The sequence below is a fragment of the Poromitra crassiceps genome, assembly GCF_964638095.1.
Source record: "Poromitra crassiceps genome assembly, chromosome: 14".
Classification (NCBI taxonomy): domain Eukaryota; kingdom Metazoa; phylum Chordata; class Actinopteri; order Beryciformes; family Melamphaidae; genus Poromitra; species Poromitra crassiceps.
In genome coordinates, this window is record NC_139633.1 from 20283832 (window position 1) to 20292952 (window position 9121).

Below are 9121 nucleotides of genomic sequence, written 5' to 3' on the forward strand. Positions count from 1 at the left end.
TTAGTGCCTCCTCGGGGCGCCTGTTCAGGGGGAAGGAACTGGGGGGAATAGCATGATCCTCTCACGTGCTATGTGCTGCCGGTGAAACGCCTCGCTGTCAGGTGAAAAGAGGTGGCTGGCGACTGCACATGTATCGGAGGAAGCATGTGCTAGATAGAGCAATGACTGGGACAGCAGGGGGAATTGTACAAGTACAATTGGGGAGAAAATGGGAGAAAAATCCAGGAGGGGGGGGGGAATCCAGAAGGAAAAAAATAAATGATTTGAAATATAGTCAAGTTTATTTGTATAGCACATTTCATACACAGAGGCAATTCAAAGTGCTTCACATAAAATGGTTGACAGGAAAAGAAAAGAAAAGAAGAGAGTAAAATGGACATTTAAAAGCATCACAACAAAACTTAAAAAAAAGAGTATAAAAAGTGCATTAAGCAACTTCATTAAGCAAACAGGAAAATATACGAAAAGAAGAAATAAAATGGACATTTAAAAGCATCACAACAAAACTTTAAAAAAAAAAAGAGTATAAAAAGTGCAATAAGCAACAGGCGCAGAAAGAGCTAAATATACATTGTTTATAAACCAGTACTGACCTTGAACTGGTAGGCCTATCTAAATTGAATTGATATACTGATGAGTGTGTTGAGTGTTCATCTGCTCTTACTCTCAATATAGGGTCTGCTCCAGATTTCCCCCTTCCTTCAGACAACCTGGCTCAAGACCCACTAGGTGAACATGGAGGTTTACCTAGCAACTTCACCTCCGTCATCCTTCCTGTCCCCACATGTGAGCACCCCTCAACTCCACTACCTCTACCATAACACCTTTGAACATCTCCCTGCGAGTAAAAGTTGTACAGTGTGTTCTCATAATGCTAGGAGTCAAGCTCGTAGACTTTATCACCACCCAAAGGGAGGCCTCCTCAAGTTTTCTAGTCTGGAGTTTTCCTCATGTGTGACATGCCGATGTTGATGTCTGTCTGTCTGTCTGTCTGTCTGTCTGTCTGTCTCACACAGCTCTTCCAAGTGGCTACCCTGGTGCCCACACAGACTGGCACTGAAGTGGACAGACACGGTGAGGCTGCCAGTGAGTCCACACAGCATCTGCCCACGGCATACCAGGGTTCACCTGTCCACACCTGCCTCCAACAAACACCTCAACAAGCAGCAGCCACTTCATCAAAGAGTGGAGGAGTGCTGTGAGCTAGAGACGGAACAAACACAGTCTAACACACACACACACACACACACACAGTAAAACTGTATTCAGTATGTCAATCATGTGGTTAATCTATATATGTCTTTTCCGGTTCATTATGTGTTCATTTGGTCATTAGGCAACACAGATGACAGTAGTGACCAGAACAGAGAGATGAGATTTATAATGAGATGAGATGTATAATATCAGAGCTAAAAGACACAGTAGTTTTGTACAGAAGAAAATGCAAAAAATAAAAACACATGTTCAGCACATCACGTACATATGGTGACATAGGCTATAAACAGTAATATCTATTATATGTAGGGGCAGTGCAGAATAAAAACAACTGACACATGCAAATAGGTGAATAATGTGCTGCTCTGTGTGTGTGTGTGTGTGTGTGTGTGTGTGTGTGTGTGTGTGTGTGTGTGTGTGTGTGTGTGTGTGTGTGTGTGTGTGTGTGTGTGTGTGTGTCTGTCTGTCTGTCTGTCTGTCTGTCTGTCTGTCTGTCTGTCTGTCTGTGTCTGTGTGTGTGTGTGTGTGTGTGTGTGTGTGTGTGTGTGTATGTGTGTGTGTGTGGACATGTGCGTGCACACGCATGAATTATAGAGAGAGAGAGGATGAGGGAGGAAGCACTGAAATACAGTATATGTTAAAGCATAATGCATACAGCGATTTGTTTTTGGGGGGGGGGGGGGGTTGCCATTTTTAATGGGCCTTTTTCACAGCAGCCAGTTTGTGTCTATAAAGGCAGGGTAAACACAAGTGCAACCAAAACATGAATGAGGGTTTCCAACTTCCAATCCATTTAGGACGCTGTTCCAGTGCTGGGGCCCTCATTAATGTTTTGCTTGTGTTTACCCTGCCTTGCGGACTGTTCCCAAAACTTGCCAGCAGAGGGCACACAAAGCTTGTTGTTCAGATTCAGAAAATCCTTTTTCTTGTTGAAACTCTTTTCTTTGTAAATGGCAGCTCTGCCTGTGTTGTTTTTGATTAAAGATCTGAATGTGAATGAAGACATGGCGACATTTCCACAACAGAACAAAGTGGGGCTTAACAGTGCAACATTGCGTCATCGAAAATAACATTCGATAGGAAGGGGACTGATAACACTATTGGCAAAAAAGGATGTGGAAAAAGATGCCAGAAATTTTTGTTTTGATGGAAACTGAGTGGCATTAATCAGACCGAAGCATGGACGTAAGCACTGGATAGTGGATACTGTGTTGTTTGGATCTGTTGCTAGAGACAGTGATTAGCACCTGCCAGGCAACCTGATCCAAGAGCATCGGTTGTGGATCCAGTGTCCACCTCTCCACTTGAATGGCACGAAGCAGTGAAAGTTAACAAGCATAAAGAGCTGATGTGAGCTGCACAGAAGAGGCTCAGACGTCGGGTCACCTCTGACTCATCAGGTGTTCTGCATAATGAAAGGACCACTCTTTCTAGTCGCCCTGTGTGTTTATTTTCACACCCCAAATACCGAATCCATATAGAAAAAGAAATCCATCCTTTCACGCCGTGTGACGGCGATGGCAACCATATCCACAGCAGCGGACATAATCTAAGCAATGCATTGGTTGTTAATCCTCCTCTGTTCTGAGGAGAGAACTTTTGTTAAAAAATACTCATGCATTCACTTACAGGAATTAAAGGAACACTCCGCCCATTTTCAACCAGCTTTGTATCATTAGAACATCAGTAGTATATCAGAAAACTGTAAACGGTTTTGAAGTCTGTCATTTAATTTGACAGTTATTGAGTGTTAAAGTGTGGACCAGTGACATCACTGGTCCACACTAACTCAAATTAATAACTCATTAACTCAAATCAACTCTCAATAACTGTCAAACTATTCATCATTCATCTAGTTTGACAGTTATTGAGAGTTGATTTGAGTTAATGAGTTATTAATTTGAGTTAGTGTGGACCAGTGATGTCACTGGTCCACACTTTAACACTCAATAACTGTCAAATTAAATGACAGACTTCAAAACCATTTACAGTTTTCTGATATACTACTGATGTTCTAATGATACAAAGCTGGTTGAAAATGGGCAGAGTGTTCCTTTAAGGTTAGCTAAATAGTGACGTATTTTCTTTCCATCAGAGACTGTACAGTAAGGAGCTATTCGTCTGTACCCAATCACTGGGGGAATCACCAATATTCTCGGAAGTTATGTAACAAAATCACTTCCCATTCAGAATTCGGAAATTAGTTTCCGATGGTTTAAGGCTTAGCTTTCTCTGTCGTACAACCACCATTTTCCCTCAAAACTTACAATGAAAGCTGACAAAATAAGCTATACAGATATATGATTTGTGTATGGACGGTGTTTGAGGTGGGACTTCCTGTAGGCTACTATAAAAGGGAACGCAAGCCTCATTTAGCCATTCCGTAGACATAACGGCCCAACTAATGAACTATTGACTCTGTGTAACCGTGAACTGAACCCTGTAGATGTTCTTCAGTGTATGTTACGTGTGTTTGTCGTCTGTCAGGTTGCTTCGGCAACCGCCCTCTTGGTGTTGTCAAGTGTTGCACAACAGCTTAATTGACTGTGCTGTCAGGGACCTTGGTGAGCTGTGCAGAGAGGAACACTGGCCCAGTGGATCAACCAATGAGAAGAGACGACTGCCCGCGGGATGACAATGTCACGTGCTACTGGACCTCATTGCTAAGGCATGGCTATATGTGCTAACATTCGCTCAAACAAGCTTTGTTGCTAATTGCTCTAATATTAATGTGCTGGGGAGGGGGGGGGGGGGTTGGGGGTGGGACTGTGTTCCTCCTGTAATCCACAATCATCTCCACTGTCTCCACAGTTGTTTTTTTACTGGCAAACTGCTTTTGGTTGCTACCTGAGTCGACTATCCTCAGAACACAGAGGCAAATGCTCTCTCCCCCCCCCCCCCACCAACTCTATTAAGTAGGCTTTTAAAGTGAGAACATGAGATAGTTGATAATGGCCTCCTTCTCATGCTAAGGTTTCATTGCTTGTCACTGTTAAGAGGTTCAACATGGTGACGCTGGTTTCTTTCCCGGGGGCCTGCTGCTGTGCTGGCGCTCTATCTGTCAAAGCCCAGCAGAGAGTGCACTGATCTGTGCTCAAAAAGTGAAGAACTCAAACCCCTCAGCAGTCACTATCATCCTCCACATCCTGAGTGAGAGCGGTCCAGAGAGCCAGGGATTTTATCTGCGGCGGTACTGTACTGACCCGCGCTACAATATACAAGGCCTTCATATCAGTTCTGTTTTCCAGCTGTCTCTTGTGAGTGTTCGGACCCGACACTGCCCAACATTGGAGCTGCCCCATTGATACCTGATGCAGCATTTGCGTGTATATCCCTCATTTGTGTGTATCCCTTTAAGACTGCGAACCGCGTGATGCGGTTCACGGTCTTAAAGGCATACACACACAAATGCTGCATCAGGTATCAATGGGTTAACCATCTACGGGCGTATAAACGTACCATTGCGTCGTCACTAAATGCTGAAGAGTGAGACCTGCTTGTCTTGGTTGGATCGACTGAAGGGCCCGACGACGTATACGTGCTGCTGCTGTGTTATGGGATTATGTTGGTGTGGAAACTCCAGTGGGAAAAACGAGCCACGCGTCACCAAGGCTGAATAATTTCCTCTGACCATGAAACGTTGACATCATCAAGTCAGAGGTGATACAAATCAAACGCACATCTCAGCTATGAAATCACTGTCTAGATGCTTTTCATTAAAGTCACACAAGAACCTCTGAACCTGTATTTCACCACCAGAAGCGCGCGAAACGTGCCACGTCAACAGCATACAGTACAGATTACTCGAAAACCTACTGTATGAGACGCCTTTCTAAATATTCTCAGAAGGAAATGTAAGAACGATATTGTGGTCAGTCCCATTTTCTAATCTGTGGGATAGTAGGCTATAGGCACAGCCCATCAAAACAGTAAATACATTATTTCAGAGTCAGTAAGAACAAGTGCAAACCTATAGGACCACGGCACCACTTCCCCCATGGCCCCTTTTCCCTCACCTCCCCTTGCCCCCCCCCCACCCATATCCCACTAGCCACTAGCCACCCCTGGAATCCCGACTCTGTCACCTTCCTATCCCTATGGCCCCTTTTCCCTTGCCCCCCTGTCCCCGAACACCACCCATATTCCCCTAGCCACTAACTCTATTGTACCCACCCCTGGCATCCCAACTCTCTACCACCTTCCTATCCCTATGGCCCCTTTTCCATTGCCCCCCTGCCCCCTCCGAACACCTTCCGTATCCCCCCAGCCACTAACCCTACACACCCCTCGAATCCTGACTCTCTACCACCTTCCTATCCCTATGGGCCCCCCCCCCTCCCATTGCCCGCTGCCCCCTCAACACCACTCATATCCCCCCAGCCACTAACCCTACACACCCCTCGAATCCTGACTCTCTACCACCTTCCTATCCTTAGCTACTGCCCTTTTCCCACTAAACTCACTACATCCATGACTGACTGACTGACTGACTTGACTTTTCCATCCCTTGACCCCGGCAGGGCCGCTGGCCCAGTGCCGTGGTAAAAAGGACAATTATGATCCTGCTAGAGCCTTGGAAAGAATGATAGGCCGACCAAGGAAGAGGGAAAGAAAGCGACAGAGAGATTGAAGATGCAACAGAGAAGAAGACAAGTCATGGGTCACCGGTTTGTAGCCAGGAGACTGAAAAGCCTGGAGGCCCCATGATGAAACAAGATGACTGAGAGCAGCCATTTTTTGATAACAGTGATTTCTTGCGATGATAGGAGGAGAGGAGCCAAGCATTGTTAATCATGATATACTGAACACCTCTTTTAACCGGTGAGGAGAGACAGTACAGTATGTATCTTTCTCTCCAGCCAGTCCATCATCCAGATGTTTTGACATCTCTCTCAGGTAGCTGAGACCCACAGCAGTCTTCTGTGTGTTATGGATTTATGACAGGAAACCGCTCTACCTAAATATAGCCGTGCAGAGAGCTGCTCTCTCCGTGGCCTGAATTTCAATCAGGGACCCTGTAAAGAGAGGCCACCACAGGTCACACTTGAAGGTTGAACAGGCAGTTCAACCTTGGGCAAATTGGTTTAATCATTTCAGATAAAAAATAATAATAATAAGGTGTTAATGTGACTTTTTTTTGAAAGCATGAGTCATTACTGTAGCCTTAAAGTAATATTATGAAAGATAATTTCTGTTGTCAGTCCTCCACAAATGATCTTCTTTGAAAGTCATTTTGAAAACCTCTTTCTTTACGGTGAAGCAGAACAAAGGCTAGATACATTCAACCCTCAAATCAGTCCAAATTGTGTGCAGACTTCAGGAGCCAAAGGATGTCTGGTTCTAGTCGTCTGAAAAACTCACTGTACTTTCCAGGCATTTGACATTATTTATGTGACAGAGACAGAGACTAAAAGTGGGATACTTCGACTTTAAAAGCTGCTCTACGCTTCGATCAGTCATCTACAAAGTGGAACTCTGTGATCCTTACTAGGGCTCTGTGGTCCAAATGCAGCATATAAAATGGCCTCAAACGCTCCTTTATTTTGAACATCCCTATAAGCAACATTTTATGGACCCTTTTATGAGTGGTCCAGGTCTCTAGTTTGAGCATATAACGTTTCACAAGGCTGTTATAACCCTTGAGGTCACTTTATACAACAAAGTAACACATCAATGAAAACGGTTGTTTATGTTTCACTGACCGTGCAATTGAAAACAATACATTGAGCTTTTGGGAAGGGAGATGATCTCCAGTGTCCAACCATTTTCTGTTCATTTTGAACAGTAAGAATATATCCAAATGCTTATGTTGACAAATTTGGGAAAATGTATGCGAGGCCTCAAGATTTCTATGTGAGCTATGATTGGTGTTGGACAGTTGGACTGCACTTAGATTTTTTTTTGTAATTTTATCTTTCTATATTTTTTGTCTTCTGACTAATGAATATAATGAATAGCGGCACCTGCGCAGAGCGCAGGCCAGTCGAGCAGGCGAGCCCGTGCAGCGGGCGAGCTGCTGGTGAGGCTGCTGAGCACCCGAGCTGCGTATGCGAGCCCACGCAGCGGGGTGAAGCCGGGCAAGCGCGTGTAGCAGGCCAGTTGAGCATGTGAGGCCAAGGTGCGGGCGAGGCTGTGCAGCAGCTCTGAGCCCACGTAGCGGGTGAGGAGGAGGAGGGGAAGGAGGATGAGGATGAGGCACGATCGGCTAGAAAGGAGCGTGCTCTGTTTCTAGTACAGATAAATCAAGGACACAAGATTGTCTTTTCTGTATGGGATGCTACTGCTGTGTTCCCTTTGATGTGTACAGTCTTCCAATATGTGCATTACTTTCCCTAAATCAATGCAACATGTAGGCCTACAACATATCATGGTTTACAGTAGGCGACGTTCCCATGTGGTCACTGGTGCTGCGTTTCCTGAGTGTCAGTGTGATGGAGCTATAGCTGTAAAATACTGTGGTCTGGGCGCATCACTATACAGCTGGAGAGCAGACGTGGCGTCTAACAGCGAGTGAAGCGGTTTGTCTTTTCCTCACACTCTGAACCCGCAGATTATAAAAGTCTTTGGAGAGTTAAATAAAATATGAATGACTTTCTCTGAGTACCTGAAGGTCACTGCTCCTCAGTCCCTACAGTAATAGTGAGGATAAGGAGAGCATACACAAATCCTGACCTTGGATTCATAAGATTCTATCTGACCTTTTTGTCAAAACTGAGTTGACCATGTCAACTCGCTCTTGTCTTTGGACCCAAACTGACTTTTACTTTATTATTTTTGAGATGGACACCCTGAGCATACTCTTCTCTTCTTTTGACTTTTTACATGTTTTATATACTTCTTTCTTTTTCTTCCTCCTTTATGGACTTGTCAGTTGCTCATCACCCCCCATGCGACTTATGTCTGATTTGTGTGTTATCATGTAGACTTATTGTTTTGTTTGTTTTTATTTTTTTATTTTTGTTTTGTCTTGTTTGTTTGTTTCGTTGTTGTTTTAGTTCTCCTTCTGTTAGTGCCTTTGTCAATTTGAGATTGTATAAGAAAAAGTTGTGCTCCAGTCTCTGACTGGTGCATTCCAAGAAAAAAAAAGAGAGAAGAAATGTCACTGCTCTGTGTGTACTTTGTATATATCTTTGCAAAACTCCAATCTCAAATAAATATATTATAAAAAAAAAAAAAACTGAGTTGACATGATTATGTCTGGTATTATTTTTTGAATAATGATTTTTGAGTCTGTAATTTCCCAAACAAAAGGACCCATCTCCAATGGACGCTGAAAACTTTAGTTTGAAGCTCAAAATCTCAGAACTATCCTGAAGGCAGATAGAACCTGATCATTCTAAACTCACAAAATGTCAAAAAGTTACAATCCATGTTCAGCAACAAACAGCTGTGTGGATCTTAGATCTTTATTTCAAAGGTAAAGCCAATAACAGTGTTCTTACTCAAATATACACAGTGTGCCCTGATTTAACTGCACACCTCCTTTCAACACTTACCCGTGCCAAAGCAGGACGGTTACCTACTCCGGGAACCTCACCAGGGAAAATAGAACTAAATCAACTCTTTATTTGTACAGACGTTTTAGTTACAGACGGTACAGGACAAAAAACTTGAAAATCCTCATGAACTTTGCAAGAGAAAGCCCTCTTATCACATCTGTCATACTTAGCCTATATTTAGAATGTCAGGATATAACTATTTGATTTTGACTGTTTTCAGAAGATGAGGAAAATGTGTATTCTGTAGGCCTGTACATCTGTTTGTTTGTAGATGTCTCACAGGATGAGGGGCACATTTTGATGTGGTCAGATCCGTTGTTTGTAACGTAACGGAGCTTAGAGCTTACGAGGTTAGCCGGATGCGGAAGCCTTGAAGAACTGTTTCCGGGGTTAGGGGGGTTTCTCAG

General features: G+C 43.8%; 1 protein-coding gene across 1 annotated transcript in view; it reads left to right on the top strand.

The window, feature by feature from the left end:
• hnf4b (hepatic nuclear factor 4, beta) overlaps positions 1 to 1202 on the top strand; it is a gene marked incomplete at both ends in the record, with an annotated part of 10468 nt that extends 9266 nt beyond the window's left edge. Inside the window, 3 exon segments of the mRNA XM_083650656.1 lie at positions 676 to 786; positions 1017 to 1024; positions 1026 to 1202. Coding sequence (XP_083506782.1) covers positions 676 to 786; positions 1017 to 1024; positions 1026 to 1202 — 296 coding nt within the window.
• Positions 1203 to 9121: the final 7919 nt, after the last annotated feature.